The sequence below is a fragment of the Erythrolamprus reginae genome, chromosome 3 (assembly GCF_031021105.1).
Source record: "Erythrolamprus reginae isolate rEryReg1 chromosome 3, rEryReg1.hap1, whole genome shotgun sequence".
NCBI classification, from domain to species: domain Eukaryota; kingdom Metazoa; phylum Chordata; class Lepidosauria; order Squamata; family Dipsadidae; genus Erythrolamprus; species Erythrolamprus reginae.
Window position 1 is genome coordinate 136,645,038 of NC_091952.1, and position 25,952 is coordinate 136,670,989.

General features: G+C 42.9%; 1 protein-coding gene across 1 annotated transcript; it reads left to right on the top strand.

The window, feature by feature from the left end:
- The first annotated feature begins 704 nt into the window (after positions 1-704).
- LMX1A (LIM homeobox transcription factor 1 alpha) lies at positions 705-24,498 on the top strand. The gene is made up of 6 exons (XM_070749049.1): positions 705-879; positions 8,045-8,211; positions 12,006-12,083; positions 14,952-15,021; positions 21,447-21,620; positions 24,338-24,498. The coding sequence occupies exons 1-6, from the start codon at positions 705-707 to the stop codon at positions 24,496-24,498; spliced, it is 825 nt and encodes a 274-aa protein (XP_070605150.1).
- Positions 24,499-25,952: the final 1,454 nt, after the last annotated feature.

Below are 25,952 nucleotides of genomic sequence, written 5' to 3' on the forward strand. Positions count from 1 at the left end.
CTTGCAGCTTTAGTTTCACTTAGTTTTAGCCTGTGGCCTGCCTGCAGCTTCAATCAACCGAGGATCGGGAAGCTGATAATTCAGTTGCTTGGCTTAAGAGGCTCTGTTCTATTTGCTGCAAGGAGGAAAATTGCTGGGAAGCAGAGGCTAAGGTGTGGGAGTGGCTGGATGGGGCTACATTCGATGTATAAGATGCACCCAAGTTTTCAGCTTCTTTTTGGAGGTTAAAAAGGTGCATCTTATACTCCAAAACATGCAGTAAATTTAACACAATTGCAGTTAGACTTATATACCGTTTCATAATCCTTTACAGCCCTCTTTAAGTGGTTTATAGTGTCAGCATATTGCCCGCAACAATCTGAGTCCTAATTTTACTGACCTCAGAAGGATAGAAGGCTGAGTCAATCTTGAGCTGTTGAGACTCGAACTGCCCAACTGCTGGCAATTGGCAGTCAGCAAAAGTAACCTGCAGTACTGCTTTCTAATCACTGTGCCATCATGGCTCTTAAGGAGGGCTTACCTTTATAAAGTATACAATTGCAGTAGAAATCATCAAGACCAGGCTGCTACTTGATTGCCTTACGCGGTCAATATAGGCAATCTGGATATAATTTGACCTATCTACTTTTGATTTTCTTTGTGACAGGATTTTTGCAGTGAAGTGCAACAACTGTTTGGAAACAATTACACCCAATGAGTTTGTTATGCGAGCTCAGAAAAGTGTATACCATGTAAGATGCTTCTGCTGTTGTGTTTGTGAAAAACAGCTTCAGAAGGGAGATGAATTTGTCCTTAAGGATGGTCAACCGCTGTGCAGGAATGACTATGAGAAGGAACGTGAAAGGCTCAGCATTGGAAGTCCAGCCCCATCGGATTCTGGTAAGGCAGAACCACTTACTCTGTTGGAAGCATTGATGAGGCAGCAAAGTTTCTTGTTAGTATCATGCTGTTTATAAGCTATTTCCCAGAAATAGCTGCCCCTAAGGTCTTATCACAGTGTAAAAGTAGGCTTTATGGTTCATATTATTCAAGTAGTTTAAGGAAAGGCAGCAACACTTAAAAGAATTAAAACCAAGGGATAAAAAATTATTTATTTTTATCTCATCTTATTTTTTTATATAATTCAAGGCAGCAAATATACCTAATTCGTCCTCCTACTTTCCCTTTGGGCCAATCCCTTTCCCTCAGCCCAACCTACTTGTTGAGAGAGAGGGATTGGCCCAAAGTCACCCAACTGTTTTTCCTGCTTAAGGTGTGATTAAAATTAAAGTATGATTAATTATTCAGCTGCTTAATCCATCAATAATTCCAAACATTCTACAAGGATCCAGATGTGGCTGGTAATGAAGCAAATAACATTCTTCTGCCTTTTTTTCTGTTATTGTTAGCATGCAGTACTTATGTAAAGTTTATCAGAACGTTTGCTCTTAGCTCTGATTTTATAATCAGAGCTTTCAGTCACATTTCAGTCACATTTCTAGAGGCAAAGAAGTTACCAGAGGTAGGTAATTTTAATCATTTCACCACAGTAGACTTGACATATCCAATTCCTGCAACTGTTCTTCATGTTTTAGTCCCTAATCATCTTTGTTGCTCTTCTCATCGTAGTGAACAAAACTGGATGCAATTGTGGTCTTGCTGAGGCATTATAAAGCAGTTCTAAAACTTCACATGATCTTGAATTTGTCCCTCTGTTAATGCTGCCAATTAGCAGCTACAACACACTGCTGGCACATACTTAAGTGGTTTTCCAGTAGACTCCTAGATCTCTCTTACAGTTACTTCTGTTAAGCTTAAATACCACCTAGTATATACTTGTACATTTGTTTTTTCTTGACTAACTGTAAAACCTTATTTTCTCACCACTGAATTTCATTTTGTGGAATAGGGCCCAGTGTTCAGGTCTGTGAAGACCCGTCTGGTTCTTGAGCCTATCTTCTGGAGTATTGGCTACTCCTCCTTGCTTGGTGTTGTCTGCAAATTTAACGAGTCTCCTATTTATTTATTTATTTATTTATTTATTTATTTGTTTGTTTGTTTGTTTGTTTATTTGTTTATTTGTTTATTTGTTTGTTTGTTTGTTTGTTTGATTGTTCATTCATTTATTCGTTTGGTTGTTTGGTTGTTCGCTCATTTGTTCGTTGGTTTGTTCGTTTGCTTGTTTATGCATCTGCTTGTCTGTCTGTCTGTCTGTCTGTCTGTCTGTCTGTCTGTCTGTTTGATTTCTAGGCTGCCCTTCTCTTGAGACTCAGGGTGGTTTACAATATATCAATATATAACAACGGAAGAAATCAAAATTAAATAAAACAACACTATAAAACATCACTATAAAAAACCCCTTAACTTAAAACATCTCACAGACAGCCCACCTCAAAGAATTCTGTCATATTTCCAACAGTCATACAATAATGGGGGCTGGCACAAAGCAATCAAGTTCCAAAGCTCCATGCCTGCCGGCATAGATATGTTTTTAAGCTCTTCCGGAAGGCCGGGCGAGTGGGAATAGTATGGATCTCTGGGAGGAGATGATTCTAGAGGGCAGGGAAAACCACAGAGAAGGCCCACCAGCCGGCATTGTCTGGCTGACAGGACCTGTGGGTCCTAAGCAGTCAATGGGATACATGAGGCAAGAGATGGTCCTGTAGGTAATCAGGTTGTATCCCCTCATCTAAATTGTTTATGAATAATACTGGACCTAAGACAGAACCTTGAGGTATAGATATAGTTCCTGTAAGTACTACATGTTGTGTGCAGGTGGTCAGCCAGTTATGAATCTATCTGGTGGTGATGCTGTCTAACCCACATTTTACTATCTTACCAAGTAGTAGATTATGGTCTGTTTTACCACATGACTTATGGTATTTCTCTGGTTCACTAGTTTGGTCAAATAATAGTTATAGTAAGAATAAAAATAAATAAAAATAAAATAAATAAATAATAAAAATAAAAATAATAATAATAAAAATAAAAATAAAATAATAAGAATAATAAGAATAATGGAAACTGCTTTGGTCGCTCTGATGGATAATCTCTGGCGGGCCCGGGATAGGTTTTATCCTCTATCCTGGTGCTCCTTGACCTCTCAGTGGCTTTCGATACCATTGACCATGGTATCCTTCTGTACTGACTGGAGGGGTTGGGAGTGGGAGGCACTGTTTTACAGTGGTTCTCCTCCTACCTCTCCGGTTGGATGCAGTCGGTGTTAGTGGGGGGGGGGGTCAGAGTTCTCCTCCTAGGTCTCTCACTTGTGTAATTCCTCAGGGGTCCGTCTTCTCCGCCCTGCTGTTTAATTTCTACATGAAACTGCTGGGTGAGATAATCCGTGGGCACAGGGTGAGTTACCACCAGTACGCTGATGATACTCAGCTGTACATTTCCACCCCCTGTCCATTCAGTGAAACAATGGAAGTAATGTGCTGGTGTCTGGAGGCTGTCAGGGTCTGGATGAGTGCCAACAGGCTTGAGCTCAATCCAGACAAGATGGAGTGGCTGTGGGTACTGCCTCCCAAGGACACGTCCATCTGTCCATCCATCACCCTGGAGGTAGAGCTTTTGCCCCCTCAGAGAGGGTTCGCAACTTGGGCATCCCCCTTGATCCACCGCTGACTTTAGACCATCATTTCTCGGCTGTGGCAAGGGGGCTGTTTGCCCAGGTTCGCCTGGTGCACCAGTTGCAGCCCTATTTGGACAGGGAGTCACTGCTCACGGTCACTCATGCCCTTATCACCTCGAGGTTTGGCTACTGCAATGCTCTCTATAAGGGGCTACCTTTGAAAAGTGTTCAGAAACTACAAATTGTGCGGAATGCAGCCGCACGAGCTATTATGGGCCTACGAAGATATGCCCATGTCTCTCTAGCACTCTGTTGACTGCATTGGCTGCCAATTGGTATTTGGACCCAATTCAAAGTGTTGGTTATGGCATAGGACCAGATTACCTGCGGGACCGTCTTTTGCTGCATGAATCCCACGTCCGGTTAGGTCCCACAGAGTTGGCCTTCTCCAGGCCCCGTCAACTAGACAATGTTGTTTGGTGGGTCCTAGAGGAAAAGCCTTCTCTGTGGGGGCACCAGCCCTCTGGAATCAACTCCCCTGCACTGTCCCTACCCTCCTTGCCTTTCATAAAAATCTGAAAACGCACTTATGTCGTCAGGCTTGAGGTCACTAGACCCCAGCCTCTGCCCAGTGAATGTGTTGGATGTGATAGTATGCATTTCGATTTTACTGTTCGATTTTAAATATTTAGTTTTTAAGATAATTTTTTAAATTAACTATTCTATTAATTGGCTTCGAAATGTTTTATATATTGTATCTTTTTTATCAAAATGTTGTTAGCCGCCTCAAGTCTATGGAGAGGGGCGGCATATAAGTCAAACAAACAAACAAACAAACAAACAAACAAACAAACAAACAAACAAACAAATGTTTGGTATGGTTCATTTTTGACAAACTCATGTTGGTATCTGATTATAATCTTATATATACACATAAACCTCAGAAGCAAATAACAATGAGCCAAAGGAAAAAGGTCTTACAAATTGTTCTTTAGATTCTTGAACTAATCAGGTGCTTTGTTGATGATTACTTATTTGAATCATTATGCCTGTTTTCTTCTGGGTACCTTATTCTTTTCTATAGTATACAGTATATAGTATAGCGCACTAGAGTGCCTTCCATCCCCTGTCCTATAGTCTTTCCTATATCTTGTATTTCTTCTCTACTATATCCTCTATAGTCTATAACCTTCATTATTATTGTGTATTGGACAAAATAAATAAATAAATAAAAACAGAAGAAAGGAAGGAAAAGACTTCTGAGTCTGGAAATGTCACCCATTATCTCACCGTTAATTTCATATTGACAAATTTGCAAATAACTTTGGAAATGCTTAAGAAGTTTTTCTGAAGTATTTCAATCCCATGAAAGAAGAATCTGATTTAAAGCTGCTTTCCTGTTCAGATGTTATTAGCTTTTGGATTTGATGCTAGAGGCTGGCCACACCCATCATCTGCATCTCCTATTACTGCCTGTCATCATTTTGCATTTCCTACCTCACCCCTATGTTGGAATTCTGCCTCTGGTTTAGGATCTTAAGAAGTGAAGGAGGATATAAAAAGATGCCTGTTCTTTTTTTAAGAGCTGCAAAGTAAAAATTTGTATCTCTTAGTCAATAGAAGCTTTTCAGAAAAGCTGGAATTATTTTAAAGCAAGTGTAGATATGGATTCCTGTGAGTTGTGTTTTATTGCTTACTTTGGAAATGCTAGTTTTAACAGGAATGCATTATTTTAAGATAATAGTCCCATCCAAAACAAAATCAGCAAAATACTGCCATCTTCTGGCAAATATGTAGTTTTCTGGCTATCAAAGTAAAATAATAGGATAGCTTAAAAATAAAAAATCAATGAAGAAATACAATGACACCCCCCCCCCCCGTGCTAGCTGAGACTCTTTCAGTTGCTAATAGCCTGGTTTGCAAAAAATATTTTAAAACTAAACTTTTAAATTATTTTAAAAATTGTACCAAGCTATCTCTTGCCAACTCTGAACAGGAGTTGCATTCTACTTGTTAAAATGAAGGTGTTTACTGTAACATGTTACCACTACATTGGTCTTTAGGTCCAGCATTAATATTCCTGTTCCATATTAGATATGGTATCAAGTAGCAGCATGGAAACTCAGGACCATCTTTGTGAGAAAATGAAGATAAAGCACAAAATACTGGAAGCCATATGTTGTTCATAATCTGTAAAGCCCCTCGCTCAATGATTCCCTCCTCTGACTCCCAGTGGCCAAGCTAAATAAACAGAGGCCTGTGAAAGAAATTCCTTCTTTCCAATTAAAAGTGCACTAACATCTCTCCTTCCCCTAATTCCCTCAAACCGAAGATTTTTTCCCCATCTTTTTCACGAATCCAGTATTTCATTGCTTTCCCCTATTGAGTCTTGAGGTCAGTGTAGACAATATACACCGCCTGTTGTCCTTTTCCATGTGACATAGGAGTCTTAAAGATTAATTAATTCCTACCCTGTCTGTGGAGGAGGGCTTGAAAGACAGACTTAATTAAAAGCATTGCTTATGTTAAAGCAGAATCAACTTTCCATTATTTGGGGGGGGGGATTTAGTAAGCAGGTGTTTGGGGGTGTTGAAGCTATTTTTCTTTCTTTGGACAGGATTCTCTCAGCACCATTTTTCCAATTGGTCATTTTAAACTTTTTCGGTTTCATGCTTCAAATGCAGTCAGAGGTGGGAAATATTTTGTCACTCTTATTCTCTGGGTTGAGCTTCCTCAACCTTCAATTTTCCAGTTCTCAACAATCCCCATAGCTTGGTGGGGATTCAAAATCAACACAGTTGCGAGGTAATAACTTTGGATAAAGAAAATACAGTAGGAATTAAGTCTGATTTTTGTTTTTTAGAATACTGAGGATAAGTGCTTATTTATTTATTTATTTATTTATTTATTTATTTATTTATTTATTCATTCGATTTATTTATTTATTCAATTTTTATGCTGCCCAACTCTCTAGGGACTCTAAGCGGCTCATAACCAAAAATATAAAACATCCAAATACTAAAACCTCTAAAAAAAGTTTTAAAACAATTTAAATACACCAGTTAAACCCATGCATACCATTTATGTCTGGATCTCGATGGTTACCACAATTGAATCAACGGCCCCAGGCCTGCCAGAAAAGCCTGGTCTTTACCATTTTCCGGCAGGCCAGTAAGGTGGGGGTAGTCCAGATCTCAGGAGGCAACTTTGTTTGTTCCACTTTAAAGTCTGGTAATTGTAATAAAACAGTTAAACAGTTAAACATCTAGGATAAGGCCCCAAAACACATTTACAAACTTGCAGATAATTTGTAAAAGTTTAAAAGAGTAAGAGTTTAAAAAAATAAATGACCCTAAATGAGATAAACTTCCTGCCTACAGCCACTTGCTTCAAAAATTATCCCTGCCTTGCATTTTAAAAAGTGATTTCAGTGTAATTCATTTTTTTAAAGTTTCCCCCATGCATATACATTTCTAAATTCAAATTAGAAGAACCACTAACCCTAACATGTAACTTTATTTTAAATTCTCATTTGTCTTCATTTAACAAAAGCAATATATCCAGCTATTCCTAGTAGGACTGCCGTGTAATTCTTCAATATCAAGAATTAGTTGTTGTTGCCTCATGTTGTTCTGTGTTTTGCATTCAAAATAAATTGAATGTCTGAAAACACATTTTAAAAATCTGTTTTTAAAAATTAGAACAGTAATCTCATTATGCCAAATTCTTTCATATATTTTGTCATTTTTACAGTAGTATTTTGATTCCATGGAGACTTTGTCTACATCAGTGGTTCTCAACCTGGGGGTTGGGACCCCTTTGGGGGTCGAATGACCATTTCACGGGGGTCGCCTGACACCATGGGAAAAGAGAAATTTCTCCTGGTATTAGGAACTAAAGCTTCTATTCTGGCATCTTGGAACATATTTTTACAATCCGACCAATCAGGCGCTTACAGTGGGGGTGTCTCTCTGACCTTCCTGCCAATCAGCTCAAAGCTCTGTTGGGAGAATTGGCGCTAGACTTATAGTTGGGGGTCACCACAACACGAAGAACTGTATTAAGGGGTCACGGCCTTAGAAAGGTTGAGAACCACTGGTCTACATAGACTTAAAGTGATATTAATATGGTATGATGGAATTTACTCAATTTAGATTGCAAGTTGGAATTAAAATTTAAATATGTCATGTATTTGTTTAAAACTACATTCTCTTAATGTAGACATCAGTCATAATACAAAGTGATTTATAGGGTGGTAAACATACCTAGTACACTTTCTTCTTCCTGTTTCCCTTATAACAACATACCTGTGAGGCGGATGTATACCAATATGTACATACAACATGTACTGCACAACACTTTATTGGAAGTAGTTTCCCAAATTACATCTGTCTTCATTTGTTAAAGTTTTTGTGCAAAATTTTCAGGCTAAATATTTTAATTATAACAATTTATGAATTTTATTGCAATGGATTGTTTTCATATTATCAGGTAAAAGTGATGATGAAGCAAGCTTCTGCAAAATGGAAGAGACTGGGAAAGCATCTGAGGAGATCAGGGATCATAAACGTCCCAAGCGGCCCCGGACAATCCTAACCACACAGCAACGCCGAGCATTTAAAGCATCATTTGAAGTATCTTCTAAGCCATGTAGGAAGGTACATTTTAATAATTAGAAGCCATTGGAATCGTATACATTTAAGATCTGTTATGGTTGGCAGTTTTTACTAACTAACCAAGTGCTGAAAGTGCATGTGTGACCCTCCCAGTGTATTATTATTATTATTATTATTATTATTATTATTATTATTATTATTTAAGATTTGTATGCCGCTCCTCTCTGAAGACTCGGAGCAGCTCACAACAATAAAACACAGTACAAATCCAATTATTAAAATCAGTTTAGAAACCCTTCATATAAAACAATCATACATCCCAAACACACCATGCATAAAACAGAACGGCCCAGGGGAATCAATTTCCCCATGCCTGACGGCAGAGGTGGGTTTTAATGAGTTTGCGAAAGGCAAGGAGGGTGAGGGCAATCCTGATCTCCGGGGGGGGAGTTGATTCCAGAGGGTCAGGGCCGCCACAGAGAAGGCTCTTCCCCTGGGCTCCTCCAGCCGGCATTGTTTCATCAACGGGACCCTGATTGGTCACTGGGATTCATGCAGCAGAAGGCGGTCCTGGAGATATTCTGGTCTGATGCCATGAAGGGCTTTATAGGTCATAACCAACACTTTGAATTGTGACCGGAAACCAATTGGCAACCAATGCAGACTGCGGAGTGTTGGTGTGACATGGGCATGTCTGGGAAAGCCCATAATTGCTCTCGCAGCTGCATTCTGCATGATCTGAAGTTTCTGAACACTCTTCAAAGGTAGCCCCATGTAGAAAGTGTTACAGTAGTCGAACCTTGAGGTGATGAGGGCATGAGTGACTGTGATCAGTGACTCCTGGTCCAGGTAGGGCCGGAACTGGTGCACCAGGCGAACCTGGGCAAACGTCCCCCTCACCACAGCTGAAAGATGGTTCTCTAATGTAAGCTGTGGATTGAGGAGGACACCCAAGTTGCGGACCCTCACTGAGGGAGTGAGTAATTCCCTCCCCCCAGGGTGATGGACGGACAGATGGAATTGTCCTTGGGAGGCAAAACCCATAGCCACTCCGTCTTATCCGGGTTGAATTTGAGTCTGTTGACACCCATCCAGTGTGCCCTGCCCCCATGCATGCACTCACAACCCCTGCACATGCACATGTAAACTCCTGTGCAACCTGCCCCCTGAGCATGCACATGTGAACTCCCTGCATGCATCTTGCCCAGGCATGTGCACATGACCCTCTGTGTGAGCCCCCTTCCGTGCATACATGCAAAACCCTATACATGCATGTGCAGCCACCATGCCCTCCCACATATGCATGCATGACTCCCAGTATGTGTCTCACCCCCACATATGCATGCACGACTCCCCCACATGCCCCCCCACCCCCGATGCATGTGTGGCAGAGTCCCCCAAATCAACTGGCCGGCGGGAGATGTGTACACATGCCCGCAGAGAGGACTCTGCACGCCCCCTGTGGCATGCTTGCCATAGGTTCGCCATCATGGAACTAAGGTCTTTGTATTCCAAGATACTTATAAAGATTGATGTTTCCATAACTCATGCATATTGTGATCCAAAAACAATATTTCTTTATATTTCTCATTTAATTTACAAGGGTCACTCCATTCAACACAGAGTCTGGGCAGCATGGAATCAAATCTAATACACCACTTCTGTCCTGGCTCCATAAGAAGCCATTAAAAATGCAGCATGTGCTCTGCGGTATTAATCTGAAACCAACCAAAATTAGTCTAGATTTTCCATTTAGATACGTAGAATATCAAACTTGACACAAGTATGGTCCATATCAGGGATCTCCAACCTTGGCAGCTTTAAGACTTGTATACGTCAATTCCCAAAATTCTGGGAGCTGATGTCCACAAGTCTTAAAGTCAGAAACCCCTGGTTCATGTAGCTATACAACTGGTATAGTATACTAGTGAGTGAGTGGAAATTCTGTGAATGGTTTTAAGACTTTGGTTTTTACCTTTTCCATATAGGGGTTGGCCACAATGGGGAACACAGGAGAACCCATGGTGCAATCAAGTTTTTGTCTGTAAAAACCTTCATTGTATTTAAGATAGGTAGTGGTTAGGCAGAGGCCAACATGGCACATATGTGATCTGGGCTGAGGTTAGTTCTGTTGCCTAATATGCTGTCTTATAGCAGATGTTTCTAACTGGGCCTTCATCAAATCACTCTGATTCAAGTGATCCTGATGGCTCAAATAAACCCTCAAGTGGCCTCAATGGCTCCTGAAAGAGTGCTAACGACCAGATGGCTGCAAAGAAATACAATCCTTCCATCCCGCCTGCACTGTCTTGTCAGAACCTATCCTTCCACTCCCCACCATCATGACCAGCAATGGGTTGCACCTGGAATGGGGGGAAAGGGGGGACACTGTCCCGGTAGCAAAAAGGGTGGGACCAATGGGCAGGCGCATGCGTCTGCCTGAGATTCAGCTTGTGTGCATGTGCCGAAAACCAAATCTCACACGAGGACATGAGCGCGAGTGAGATTTCAGCGATTTTCAGTGATTTCTGTGCATGCACAGAAGCAAAAATATTGGCAAAAATTGCCAAAATCTCGCTCTTGCGCCATCACATGAGATTCCAGCGCTGCACAGAAGCCAAATCTCAAGCTGACACATGCATGCCCACTCTGGGAGCGTTCCAGTAGCACTGGTGAAGAGGAAACCCCCCCGCCTGATCATAACTGATAAAGCCTTGAAGAAGAGTGAATCATCTTCTTTCTCAAGGAAAAAACAGTCCACTTGCCATTTTGAAAAAGCACCTTTAGGAACTGGAAGGTGACTTCAGTATTAAATATTGACTCTGTATAGACCAGAGGGTGGCTTCACACACGCTCCGGTGGCATCCCTGCTGATGACACAATTTTGGCACGATGGCTCCGGTGGTGTCTTTGCGGGGCCATGCATTTTGCCATCTTTTTATTGTACTTTTTAATGATTTTTTTCAGTTCTCTGAGCATGCACTGAAGTAAAATTGTCCCTCTGAACATGCACAGAAGTAAAATTGCTCAAATACACGCAAAACGTCACAATGCGTACCAGCAGGAAAAGTTAGAGGAACTCACCTCTGGTATAGTCTACTCCCAGCTCCCTCTTATATCTCTTTCTGCTGATCACAACTCAAATGGAACTGCCTGCTCTGTTCCCTCTGTCACCCCTTCCCCATCCCTTCTCCCCAGTGAAGAGCTACCAATTTTTTTACTACCGCACTGTGGGCATCGCTTATACAGGATGCCCTGCATTTTCTTTCATCATTTTTCAGGGCAAATTGGATACTCCGGGGTGCAGCTCCATTTTTGCTACCCCAATACATTCCCCCACGCCCCCGTCTGGGCAGCAGCCCACCCCTGCTTCTCCCCCAATTTCTGGAACCATGTAACTTGAAACACCTTCAAAAGCTCACAATTGCCCTGATCCCATCATCAGTCACAGCAGGCTCCCACACTTCTGCTGCATTCAACAGGCACAGGAAAACCAGCTTCTTAGAAAAGATGCCCATGCATTCTTACTATTATCTTCTACATCTCTAACACCTTTTCTAGCCCCTAATTCCATCAGTATCAGCTGCTGGAATATATCCCTCGTTTATCGCTGGTGTTACGTTCCAGGACCATCCACGATAAACAAAAAAACCTGTGAAGTAGGGACGCTATATTTACAATGTAAATATAATGTAAAAAAACGTAAAAAGCATGGCACCCCCCCTGACGCCAACAGTTGAAAGCTGAAAATGTTATGTAAACAGACATATTTTACATTTTGCTGATCATTTGTCCCATGATACTGAATATAATTACATGTTCTACATTTCCTAAAGGTAAGAGAAACATTAGCAGCTGAGACAGGTCTTAGTGTCCGAGTTGTACAGGTCTGGTTCCAGAATCAAAGAGCTAAGGTAATAATTACATTAATAATTAAATATTATGATATTTGCTAGGAGAGTTACATCAGCCATTTATTATTTATTTATTGGATTTATATGCCCTTGTATAACCTTTCACAAGTAATGTCAGAAATAGGAGTTAATGAACTAAAGTTCCAATACATATTGTGCAAACTGACAATTCAGCCATCATCTCACAAATATTTAATATGCCCAGAAAAAACATTATCTTCCAACATTCTCAAAACAATGCCATAAAGTTACTAACACCTTGTCAATATTTTAATAAAAAAGCTTTTCTAGCTCTAAAAAGAGGGAAATACTGCTTTTTTAAAAAAGAATATCTAATGCTATAATTTTAAGGATTTTTTTTAAAAAAATAAAACCTTTCTACTAGGTGCAAGTTTTGCAAAGCTTTTCCTAACTAAGGGAATATTTATTTCTTGGAAGAATTTTATGACATATGAATTCTTTCCTAATTTTAGGTCAATAAGTTGAAAGTTTTCATATTAATAAGTTCTCAGTTGGTTAGTTTTGTGTCAGAGTAGTGTTTCCTATTTGAGGAAATTTCCCCTTTTTAGATTTCCAATTTTTGGTGGCAAAAGTGATCAAACAACATACAACTTGGGAACTGGAACGAAGAAATGATTTTTCTTTAGAAGGATTTTATGAAAAAGGCATCTTCAACTTTATACAAGGGGCAAGTAGATCTTTTCACCATTCCCCTTGTCAAAATTTCTTCAGCAATTTATATGAAAATTATTTGCCTTCCAGATGTGTCCATAGCTATGAAACCTCTAGAGTTTAAAAAGAAGTAGTATAGGGGCCAGGAAAGTTTGTTAAATCCTGCCTTTATTATTTTTGTAAATAACTTAAGGCAGTGAACATACCTAATCCTCCTCTTTCCTCCTGTTTTCTCTACAACATCATCTTGTGAGGTGAGTTCACTAGCTGGTTTCCATAACTAAAACAGGACCAGAAGTGATGGTCATCCAGTTTCTGACCTGGCACCTTCACCATTAGACCAGACTGGCCTTCTATTTAAGAGATTTGGGGGCGATGTGTGTGTGGTTTGGTCATTTAGTTTTTCTTTTTGTCAGGTAAAAAAGTAATATATAACACAGAGGAGGCTCCAGTTAAAAACTTTGTATTTGTACATAATAAATAGCCTATGAACCTATTATAAATATAAATATAAAAAGTTAAAACTTTCAGTATGATTTTTAAATTAACTTTTGAAAATGTAAGACTGATATTTCTACAGAAAATAAATTGGGTGTATAAATGTTTGTTTTGTATATTCTTAGTATAGGAAATTATCCAATACATTATAAGGAGTATACATAGGAGGATGTGCTATGGGGAAATTATATTTCTATTAACTTTTTGGGCAAAGCTACCTAAGAGTTTATTCAGTCTGTATGCAATTATTTCTTTTGTACTATATTAATATAAAGAGAGGAGAGCTGGATGAGTACAAAAAATGAACAACAGCAATAGGCAGTACCAGAACTAAGAGTACAGGTAGTACTCAAATTACAGCAATAATTGGGATGCAGTCATAAATTGTGGTGACTGTATCACTTAAAAAGGTCAATTTAGGTAGCCTCAGTTGCATTGTAATCACAATTGGGAAGTCCTCAAAGTCCAGGTAAGGAGCATAATAGAGTCCATATGAGAGTTGGGAGAGGAGATGTGCGTGAGTGCAGGAAAGCCCAGAGAAAGAATTTGTGATGTGCATTGGAAGGTATGAGGTAGGACTTACAGAGCAACTTATGATTTTCCTTGCTGGCTTCCCAATTGACTTTGCTTAGGGAAACTGACATAGATGGTGACCATATGACCATAGAATGCTGTAATCAACATAAGTTTATGTTTTTTGCTAAGCACCCAAATTGTGATCACATGACTGTGCTGTAGTAGTTGGGATTTTGAGTATTTGTTGTAAGTACCCCTCATTCATGAGGTGCTGTCATAACTTTGAATAGTTGCTGAACAAGTGGTCGGTAAATGAGGGCTATCCCTAGGTAGAAAGGTAAAAATGATTGAATAGAAACATAGAAACATAGAAGACTGACGGCAGAAAAAGACCTCTTGGTCCATCTAGTCTGCCCTTTTACTATTTCCTGTATTTTATCTTAGGATGGATATATGTTTATCCCAGGCATGTTTAAATTCAGTTACTGTGGATTTCCCAACCACGTCTGCTGGAAGTTTGTTCCAAGGATCTACTACTCTTTCAGTAAAATAATATTTTCTCATGTTGCCTTTGATCTTTCCCCCAACTAACTTCAGATTGTGTCCCCTTGTTCTTGTGTTCACTTTCCTGTTAAAAACACTTCCCTCCTGAACCCTATTTAACCCTTTAACATATTTAAATGTTTCGATCATGTCCCCCCTTTTCCTTCTGTCTTCCAGACTATACAGATTGAGTTCATTCAGTCTTTCCTGATACGTTTTATACTTAAGACCTTCCACCATTCTTGTAGCCCGTCTTTGGACCCGTTCAATTTTGTCAATATCTTTTTGTAGGTGAGGTCTCCAGAACTGAACACAGTACTCCAAATGTGGTCTTACCAGCGCTCTATATAAGGAGATCACAATCTCCCTCTTCCTGCTTGTTATACCCCTAGCTATGCAGCCAAGCATCCTACTTGCCTTTCCTACCGCCCGACCACACTGTTCACCCAATAATCGTTTTATAAGTGTAGGAAGCTTCATAGAATTCAACAGATGAAGGATATCAGAGTACGGAAATAGCATCACCAGGAATCATCCAAGTTGTTTAGCCATCTGTCAGTTTTGATGTTATTGCACTATTCAAGATAACCAAGGAGAGTTATTATGTTGTTCTGAATTTTCTTCACACTTTACTCACAGATGAAGAAATTAGCAAGGCGACAACAACAGCAACAGCAAGATCAGCAAAACACACAAAGATTCACTGCAAGTAAGATTTTGTCTCTAATTTTCTTTTGACATGGAAACGTTCTCTCTTGAAAATGCACCACTTGCTGCCATTCTGAAAGTAACGTGTAAATTCTTTACAGTGAAAGTACAGTGGTTATTAATCAAGAAAGGAAAATATATCGCAACTGTTTCTCCTTACAAATTCAGGTTTTGTATATATTTTATTCCAGTGCTTGATTTAACCTATTTAAACCAGAGCCTGAATGAGTTCCAGGCAATTGTACTGGAGCCACAACCAGGTAGGACAGCTGTAGCCTGAAGGGAAAAGATTCTGCTATTGTGGATATGTAAACCTGAAAATACATGTCCAAAAATAAACACACTCTTTAAGCATTTATCTCCATGCTCTTGTTTTCCCTTTCATATACACACAACATACACAATTTGTTCTCCTTTCTTGGCAGAATATTTATTCATATATTCGATTTACAATTGGTATCAGATTTTTTGCTGCTAAGGAAAGTAGGTATTAAGTGAGTAATGCCCAATTTTGTTATGATTGTTAAGCAAATCACTGTAGTTGTTAAGCTTAGTCATTAAGTGGCGCGACGGAGGTGGCCCGGTGGGGCGAACAGTGGCGAGTGGGATGAATGGCAGCAGGTGGTGGCGTGGCAGAGCAGGTTGTGGGCTGGCCACCCGTGGCGGAGCTGCTGCTTGTGGCGGAGCTGCTGCTCGCAATGGGACGGAGGTGGCGGGGTGAAAGACAGTGGGCATCGTCGTGACAGAGCGGGCGGTGGGCTGGTCCCTCATAGTGGAGCTGTCACAAGTGGCGGGACAGAGGTGGTGTGGTGGGGCAAGTGGGGCGAACGGCAGTGAGCAGCCACTTACTTTATTTTAGCCTATTTCTGGTTTTTTTCGCTTCTGTGCATGTGCAGAAGTGAAAAAATCCAGAAATCTTGCACATGTGTGTCCTCACACAAGATTAGGCTTCTGCATATGTGCAGAAGCTGAATTCCGTGCTAGGCGGGCATGGGGGAATGGGCGCACAGACTCCCAGCCCATTCCAGTAGGGCTGGGAATGGTGGCCCACCCCTGCTTATATACCACTGCACAGTGCTCTCTAAGCAGTTTACAGTGTCAATATATTGTCCCCAACAATCTGACTCCTCATTTTACTGACTATGGAAGGTTGAGTCAACCTTGAGCCAGTATGACTTGAACTGCCAATTGCTGGCAGCTGACAATCAGCAGAAGTAGCCTGCAGTACTGCATTCTAACCATTGTGCCACTACGGTTCAATAAGTTTTGTCTGGCATGATCTGTTTGTAACAAATCCATGCTGGCTTCTCATAATCATCTTGTTTGCTTTTAAGTGCTCACTAATTTACCCTTTAATAGGTTTTTTTCCAGAATTTTCCCAGGTATTGATGTCACACTGATTGTCCTATAAGTTTCTGGATCCATCCCCCCCCCTCTCTTTTCCAGTTCTCTGGTATTTATTAGCAAAAAGTTCATCTATTTTCTCAGGTTGAGTGAGTGGCCTGCAATACATACCTATACTTGTAGATATGTGTTTTGTTTTTACTTAAGGAGCTCAAAGTAGCACATAGAGTAATCCTTCCTCCTATTTTCCCCACAATGACAGATTAGGACTTAGTTTCATGAGTTCAATAAAGATTATTTTAAAATTTCATGGAAATTCTCACATTTCCAGTGTGGATCCTGATGGAGGTCAGGGACTGATGAGAGGAAGACAGAACTTAGGGAGAAAAGAAGATTCGGTACAGTGGTACCTCAAGATACGAACCCCTCATCTTACGAACAACCCGAGATACGAACCCGGGGTTCAGAAAAATTTTGCCTCTTCTTACGAACTTTTTTCGTCTTACGAACGCCAAACCCGAACTTCCGGGTTCGGCATTAGGGAGGCTGCTGGGAAGCCCCCCGGCTGTTTTAAAAGGTGACAGCTGGGCGGCGGGGCTTCTCGGCAGCCTCCCGAACGCTGAACATGGAATTTCGGGTTCGGGAGGCCTCTGAGAAGCCCCGCTGCCCAGCTATCGTCTCCCCCCAGCACTTCTCTCAGGACAACAGGCAGGGCGAAGCAGCGTGGGGCAAAGGGAGGCTGAAACCGCCGGCGGTTTGTGTTTTGTTTTTTTGTGTTTCTTTGTGTTTTTCGCTGGGGGGGGGAGCAGGAAGACCTTCCTGACTCCCTCCCCCCAGCCAAAAACACAAAAATGGTCTGCGACGGGCGCGGGGCGAGGCAGCAGGTCAGTATCCTGGGAGGGCGAGGAGGTGCGGCCGAGCGGGCCCAGCTCAGGCTCCGGCTAGACCTCCAGCGAGAGGGGGCGGGCAGCGACTGGGGGCGGCGGCGGTGAGGGTGTGTCCGACTCGGGGCTGGTGGCGCCCGACGCAGCGGGCATCATTGGCGTGGGAGGCAGGAGAGGACTGGGTGCCCGGAGCAGCAGCGGCGCTGCCGTCTCCACCATGCCTGGCTTGGCTTCCCTGGCTGCCGCAGGCGCTGCGTGTTGCAGCGGCGGAAGGCGGTCGCTTGGCCGGGGAGGCTCGGCCGAAAGGGGCTGGAGTGGCATAGCCGAGCACGCCTTCCACCCAGGGAGTCCTGCCCTTTCATCCCCGCTGGCCAGACAGGCTTTGGGTTTTTGGCTGGGGGGGGAGAAGTAGGACCTTTCTAACTCAAGTGGGCAGCAGCAGACCCCCTTTGGGTTTTCGGCTCAGGGGGAGGGAGTTAGGAAGGTTCTCCTGACCCCCCAACCAAAAACCCAAAGGGGGTCTGCTGCTGCCCGCTTGAGCCATGAGGCATGCTGGGAAGCCCCGCAGCACCCCCCCTTCACCAACCCTTTGGTGGTCACCGGTGGGTTTAGGCTGCCTCGTCACCGACTTCGCTGCCCCCGCCCCGCCCACCCCTCCGCCACCACTTAGGTTAACCTTCCCCATCAGCCAACATGAGCGGTAAGGAAGGGACCATCGTGGCCAGGCGGGGAATGCTGCCTTCTTTCTCTTTTTCCCGCCCCTCCCAGCCCAGCCCCCCGGGCGGGGAGGGGGAGAGATTCTGGGCAGGGGGAGTCGGTAACGAGGCAGCCTAAACCCACCGGTGACCGCCAAAGGGTTGGCGAAGGGGGGGGTGCTGCGCCGACCCGGCCAAGCCTATGGACGCGCCTCCCGCTGCTCTGCCCAATCGCAAAGCCGAAGGAAGCACGGGAGGCGGTGAATGTCGTGGGGCTTGGCGGGGAATGTTGGGGGGGGGGAGTGAAGAAAATTGAAACAGATTACGAAAAGCTCGTTGGTGGATGGCACTCCTTCCAGGAAAACGCCTCTGTTACATCTTCCGCTGCCAGCCAGGACATGCTGGCGGCAGCGCAACTAAGAGAGGCATTCGCTTTCCTCCTGCCCGCAGCCGACTGACCGTGGGCTCCTTCCCGAGCTCGGAGAGCTTCCTGGGCATGAAAGCTCGCGAATACAACAAGAACGAAAGCCAGGAAGCTCTCCGAGCTCGGGAAGGAGCCCACGGTCAGTCGGCTGCGGGCGGGAGGAAGGCGAATCCCCCGTGGGCTCCGTTACATCTTCCGCTGCCAGACAGGCCATGCTGGCGGCAGTGCAACAAAGAGGCATTCGCTTTCCTCCCGCCCGCAGCTGACTGACCGTGGGCTTGCTGGGAAGCCCCGCAGCCTGGCTGTCACTTTTTAAAACAGCCGGGAGTTTTCCCAGCAGCCTCCGAGAACCGAGAACCCAAACGCCAAACCCTCCACGCACTTTGCCCTGAATGCCTCCTGGCTCACGCGGGCAGCAGCAGACCCCCTTTGGGTTTTTGGCTTGGGGGGGGGCAGGAGGACCTTCCTAACTCCCTCCCCCCGAGTCGAAAACCCAAAGGGGGTCTGCTGCTGCCCGCGTGAGCCAGGAGGCATTCAGGGGGAAGTGTGAGGAGGGTTTGGCGTTTGGGTTCTCGGTTCTCGGAGGCTGCTCAGAAAACTCCCAGCTGTTTTAAAAAGTGACAGCCAGGCTGCGGGGCTTCCCAGCATGCCTCATGGCTCAAGCAGGCAGCAGCACACCCCCTTTGGGTTTTCAGTTGGGGGGGCAGGAGAACCTTCCTAAGTGACCAAAGACGTTCCCAGCCCAGCGGCGCTTTTACATTGATCCCTTTCTCTGGCCACTTAGCTCCTCCCTCCTCCTCCCATATTCCGCTGCTCGGCTGTCATTTTGTAGAGAAGTGAGAAGCGGAGGAGGAGCTGGATGCTGGTGGTGGCGGAGAAAGGCAAAGGTGGTGGTGGCGGGTGCCTTTGCTGCAGGCAGGTGCTGCAGGCAGCTCCCCCCAGTTCTCCTGCGGACCTCTTCCACACACACCCACCGCCTCCAGCCTCCGTGCCGCCGCCCAGCTGTCATCTTGTAAAGAAGTGAGAAGAGGAGGAGCTGGATGCCGCTGGCGGTGGAGGAAGGCGAATGTGGCTGGGGGAAAGGCAGGCAGTCCAGCGCTTCACCTGCCTCCCAGCCAAAAGGCAAAGCCGCGCAGCTCCACAGCCGCCGAAGAACTGCCTCCTGCCTGCCCCCGCTCTTCTGCCGACCACGGGCGATGGGTGGGACAGAGGGGCGGGGTTAAGCCTCCTTCTGCGGCTGTGGAGCTGCGCAGCTTTGCCTTTTGGCTGGGAGGGCAGGCGAAGCGCCGGACCTCCTGCTTTTCCCCCAGCCAAAAACCCAAATGTTGCCCCCGCCCCTCGCCCGTGGCCAGCAGAAGAGCGCTCTTGCCCGGCAGCAGGAAAAGCACTGGGGTGGGAGTTGTCAGGACACCCCCCACCCCAGCGCTTCATTTCCCATTGGGCAAAAGCGCTCTGGAGGCCACGGGTGAGGGGCGGGGAGGATCAGGAGGCTAAGTCTCCTGCAGCGGGTGCTGTGGTGGGGACCTTTGGGTTTGTGGCTGGGGGGGAAGGGGTGGGGGGGTGTCAGGCGGGACCTCCTGCCTCTCCACCCAGCCAAAAACTCAAAGCGGCCTCCCAAACCTGAACTTTTGCTGAGAAGCCCCGCCGCCCGGCTGTCATTTTGTAGAGAAGCGAGAAGAGGAGGAGGAGCTGGCATTCGGGAGGTTGCTGAGAAGCCCCCGGGCTGTTTTAAAAGGTGACAGCCGGGCGGCAGCATTTTTTTGTGAGGTTTTTTTTTGTTGTTGCACGGATTAATTGACTTTACATTGTTTCCTATGGGAAACAATGTTTCGTCTTACGAACCTTTTGTCTTACGAACCTCCCCCTGGAACCAATTAGGTTCGTATCTTGAGGTACCACTGTATTTTATAATGCCAGAATGGGCAATTAATTTCCCCAAAAGGCCACATAAGAAGTTGGAACTGTTATGGAGGGCCACTGCTACTATACTTGGCCCCCACTGGTGTTGCCTCCTCGCCCATTGATGCTGCCCTGTCCCAAGCCAATGTTTCAATGCTGCCGCAGCCTGGACAAGACAGCCAAAGGGCTGGATGTGGCCCATGGGCTGTACAGCACCCAGGTCTGATGTAGAGGGACATAGATTCACAAGAATCTGGTTGTGGAGATGGGACCTTTGGAAGCTCTATTCATATTTCCAGACATGACCAGGCAATTGCCAGGAGCTAACACTGACTTGGGGACACACACACACACACACATTATTATTTATCAGAAGGTAACAGGAGGTGAGTAGCAGGATATTTCCCCCTTTGTTAATAGCCACAGAAAGATTATATAAATCAGGATATTCATTCTGTTTCTCTTTCACTATCTTGCTATTAACTTGATTGTTATTCACCCAAGATTCAGTTTTTGTGAACTATTTTCATAATTATTATTCTTATAAAAACTAACTTCTTGAGTTGGAGAGGTTGTTAGATTATCTGAGGACTATAATATTTCATGCCATTCACCTCAGTTTTTAAGTTCTGTAATCTACCTAAGAAGTCCTTATTAGGAATTGGGAAACATGGCTACCCTAATCTTCAACATATGGAAGACAGAAAAATTGTCATCCATTTCTGAATATCTTGAATAGATGGGAGCTGCAAAATTTCAGCTGATCACTAAATGGTAACAAAAACATATTTAAAACTCAGCTTTGTTGCTGATATTTAGTGACAATCTGTAATCCAGACCTGTTAGGGGTATAGATAAGAAATCAGAGCTGACCTAGATACATCCGATGTGTTGGAAATGTCTAATGATCAAATATCCAAAAAATTGATAAAATGAAACCAGTTTGGCATAGTGGCAAAGGTGCTGGGCTAGAAACCAAGATGTATTTTAGTTTTCCCTTGGGTATGAAAGCTGGGTGAATGACTTTCAGTCAGTCATTCTCTCTCAGGTCAGGTTACCTCATAGTGTTGTTGTGTGGAATATAGGAAATGGGAATATTAGGTTTGTACACCATCTCATGTTGATCAAAATTACAGGTGAGATAAAAATTAAAAACTTTTCATTTTTCCTTGTCTTCCAGCTCAAACAAGCAGTGGCAACAACACTAATTTTGAAGGAATCATGAATTCATACACAACCTTGCAACCAGCCTCACAACCAATGTTGGTTATTGATCATACTGTCTATAACTCAGACTCCTTTCAGCAAGGACTTACTCCACCACAGATGCCAGGGGACCACATGCACCCTTATGGTAAGACTGAAAAAGTTCAGATAGCACCTATATCCTCTTCTGTGTAGATGCAATATATTGCTTGAATTAAGGGAAACTCTTAACAGTTCCAAGTTGGGATGTCACGAAGTTGTCAGGGTTCCAAATAGCATCGAAAATTAAATCAGAGTCTGAGACAAAGTATTCTTCAAAGTTCCAATTTATTAGCAGAACCATATTGGCATATCTGGGAGAAATCTGAATATGAAGTCCCCAGGGTTTCTTCACCTAGTTGAAAGTTCAAGCCCTTTTCCCCACATCCTCAGGTCCATCACATTGAGCAATCTTCAACTGCCACCCTGGCAAGAATCCACCCATCTCCTTCTGTGCAGATGCAGGAGTGCAAAGACAAAGGATGACCTTGGGTGAAATTTAAGGCAGATTCGGATTTGTATCAGGGTTCCAAATATCATCAAAAATTAAATCAGAGTCCAAGGCAAAGAATTTCTCAAAGTTCTAATTTAGTAGCAGAGCCATGTTGACACATCTGGGAGAAACACAAATCTGAAGTCCCCGGGGTTTCTCCCCAGTTGACAGTTCAAACCCTTGTCCCCATACCCCAAAGTCCATCACATTGACCAATCTTCAACTGCCACCCTGGCAAGAATCCACCTATCTCCTTCCATGCAGGTGCAGGAGTATGAAGACAAGGATGACCTTGACTATCTAGAAGGAATTTGTTATGGCTAGATACAGACAGCCCCCAGGCAATTCCCCCTCCCAAATTTCCCCAGTAAAGATTGCACATCAAAATACTATAAAGTGTGGCAGGCCAAAAACCCCAACTAAAATGGCTTCGGCCTGAAAGAAGTATCTGTGGAGAAGCAGATTCCTAGAAGCAAACTCCTAGGAATGCAAAATTCAGTTTCTCCAAGGTTAATAACTATGTCTAACTCTTTAAGACTACATTTATGCTAAGTTTGGGTATCTAGTTTTAAAGTGATGCAACACCGGTAAAGACTCCCTCAGTTTGAGCATAATTCTAGGTGACTACTGTATATGGCCTCTCCATGTTGTTTTCTTGGCAACAATGTTTAAATAGTTTGCCCTTGCATTTTTGCTACATTTTTTGGCTTCCAATATAGGGGAATATTTGTAACCAAGGTCTGAAATGAGGGGTCCTTGTTTATTTTATGTATTTATTTTATTTATTCGATTTTTATGCTGCCCTTCTCCTTAGACTCAGGCCGGCTTACAACATGTTAGCAATAGCACTTTTTAACCGAGCCAGCCTATTGCCCCCACAGTCCGGGTCCTCATTTTACCCACCTCGGAAGGATGGAAGGCTGAGTCAACCTTGAGCCGATGATGAGATTTGAACCGCTGACCTTCAGATCTACAAGTCAGCTTCAGTGGCCTGCAGTACAGCACTCTACCTGCTGCGCCACCCCGGCTCATATTGTTTTCTGAGCCTGTTTATTTTTTTGTCTTTATTTTTTTAAAAAACATTTTTATGATCTTGTGGGGCTGTTTTACTAGCTGTGCAGATCCTCATTTAGCACTTGGGTCAGGGGTTGGTCACACCTGATTTATACTGTATTCTCCAGAATATAAATTTAACTCTGTTAGCTTAAAATAAGATAATAGCAATAAATTTGAGCAATGTATCTTCGTTTCTAACCCAGGACCTTAGCCACCACACCAAACTGGGTTTCATGTGTGTTCTGTCGGGCTCTCTGGTAGAATCCTCCCAAAAATTCACAGGTACAAATTTCAGACACACACACGTTTGAAAATTCAAAACAATGTTCTTTATAATGAAAATTCACTTAACCTAAGCCCTCTTTTGGTATAGCAAAGAGCACTCGTCTCCAAACAAACTGGTAATTTATACAAGTCCCTTATCAGTTCTGTGATACTTAGCTTGCAGCTGTGAGGCAATTCACAGTCCTTCTTTCACCAAGTGAAACACACTTTGCTCTGGTTTAGTTTCAAAGCGGGGAAAAATCAGCACACAAAAAGTCAAAGTCAGTAAAGCAGTCACGAAACACAACGATCAGATAATCCTCCACAATAGCCAAACCCACAGGCTGCTATTTATAGCAGCCTCACTACTTACCACAGCCCCACCCAACCACAGGTGGCCTCATTTTCTTTGATAATAATCTCTCAGTTATTGTTGCCTATGCATCGCTCTCCGCATGCGTGGCTGTATCATTAACTCTTGTTCTGAATCCAAGGAGGAGCTAGATAATTGTTCTCCTTCTGAGCTGTCTGCCCCACTCTCCTCCTCCCTGTCACTCATGTCTTCTTGGTCAGAGGAGCCTTCATCAGCAGATTCCACCGGGGGCAAAACTGGCCTGCAGCATGTGGATGTCTCCCCCACATCCACAGTCCTTGGGGCAGGAGCTGGGCCAGAGCTAACCACAACACATGTGTATGAGTTCATTTTATCAATTTTCTGGAAATTTGATCATTAGACATTCCCAACCTAAACTCAAAATGACCACTAAGATATCAAAAACTAGGGTTTTAAAAATAAGTTTTTGCCACCATTTAGTGATCAGCTATATTTTTGCAGTTTTATATCTAGCAGCCATGATATTCAGAAATGGTTGACATTTTTTCTATTATTTAAGTATATGGAAATTGTATTAGAGTACAGTTGCATTGAATAGTTTTGACTCATTTTTGTGGCTCCAGATATGATTTGTCTCTTTCAAAGAATGATACTATAACTATTTTTTTCTATTGTGAAGGTTCTGAGCCAATTTTTTGTGAGATGGATAGTGATGACACCTCCTTCAGCAACCAGAGCAACTGTTTCTTAGCAACTACAGAACCTGGGCCCTTACAATCAAGAGTGGGCAATCCCATTGACAACCTGTACTCAATGCATAGCTCCTACTTTACATCTTGAGGAATTTGAGGTCATGAATAAACAGAGTGCTGAATTCATTACAGAAGTAATATGGAGGAAACAATGGGAAGATGTTTACTTTTTCACCAGGAAGGCATAGCATGCAAAAGCACCACCTGAATATTTCATATATTTGAATTTTCTAAAATTCATTTCTCATTTGGAAAATTTGGCAAAAAACAGGAATTTGAAATAATAGTTTCAGAATTGTTTTCCCTTTGCAAGTCAATATGTAGAAACAATGTATGGAAGAAAATAAAATATTTTCTTCTGAAGTTAAGATGTATCTAATGTGAATTTCAAAAACATTTTCTATTGGAACTGTGTCTGCAAGGTATTTCCCCAGTTTTAAAGTTTGAATTGAAACTACCAATTTTGATGAAGTAAAACATTCTCCTCCCCAAATGCATATTCTTTTCAATACTCATCATTTTACAATCCTTTTTGGTATCATGGTTTATCATAATTGTTGAAGCCAAAGGAAAAGAACAATGTATACAAATAATTGAATCCTTTCACGGGAAATGACAAATCAACAAAAATGAAATAAATAAGTACTGCTAAAAATGAGTTCAAAACAACACTCATTGCTTGTTCATACAGGTACAGAGATTGTAAACCAGAAGCGTTTGAACTTTAATATGTGAAACAGTTACCATGAAGAAAAAAATATTTGTGTGACTAAGTTTGTAATACATAAATTTTACGCTAAGTTATGTTTGCGTATATATTTAAGGCACAGACTTGCCTATTATTGCATCAGGTTTATCCTTAACAATAGAATAATACTGTACAACAAAAAGAACTTTATTTTCTCTGTGAATCATATTTGAGGAATTGCTCAATGCACTTAATTTATGGAATGGTAAAAGAGCCTACCATTCTCCTCTGGAGACAATTTGATACTTACAATTTCTTACAATTTATTTTTAAATGGTAATATCAGGGTAATCATAATTATTTATGCATAAAACCATTTAGATATGAGCCAGCAGTGTGCAGCAGCTGCCAAAAAAGCCAACACAGTTCTAGGCTGCATTAACAGAGGGATAGAATCAAGATCACATGAAGTATTAATACCACTTTACAACCTTGGTAAGGCTGCACTTGGAATATTGCATTCTGTTTTGGTCGCCACAATGTAGAAAGGATGTTGAGACTCTAGAAAGAGTGCAGAGAAGAGCAACAAAGTTGATTAGGGGGCTGGAGGCTAAAACACATGAAGAACAGTTGCAGGAACTTGGTGTGTCTAGTTTAATGAAAAGAAGGACTAGGGGAGACATGATAGCTGTGTTCCAATATCTCAGGGACTGCCACAAGGAAAAGGGAGTCAAACTATTCTCCAAAGCACCTGAAAGTAGAACAAGAAGCAATGGATGGAAACTAATCAAGGAGAGAAGCAATTTAGAATGAAGGAGAAATTTTCTGACAGAACAATTAACCAGTGGGACAGC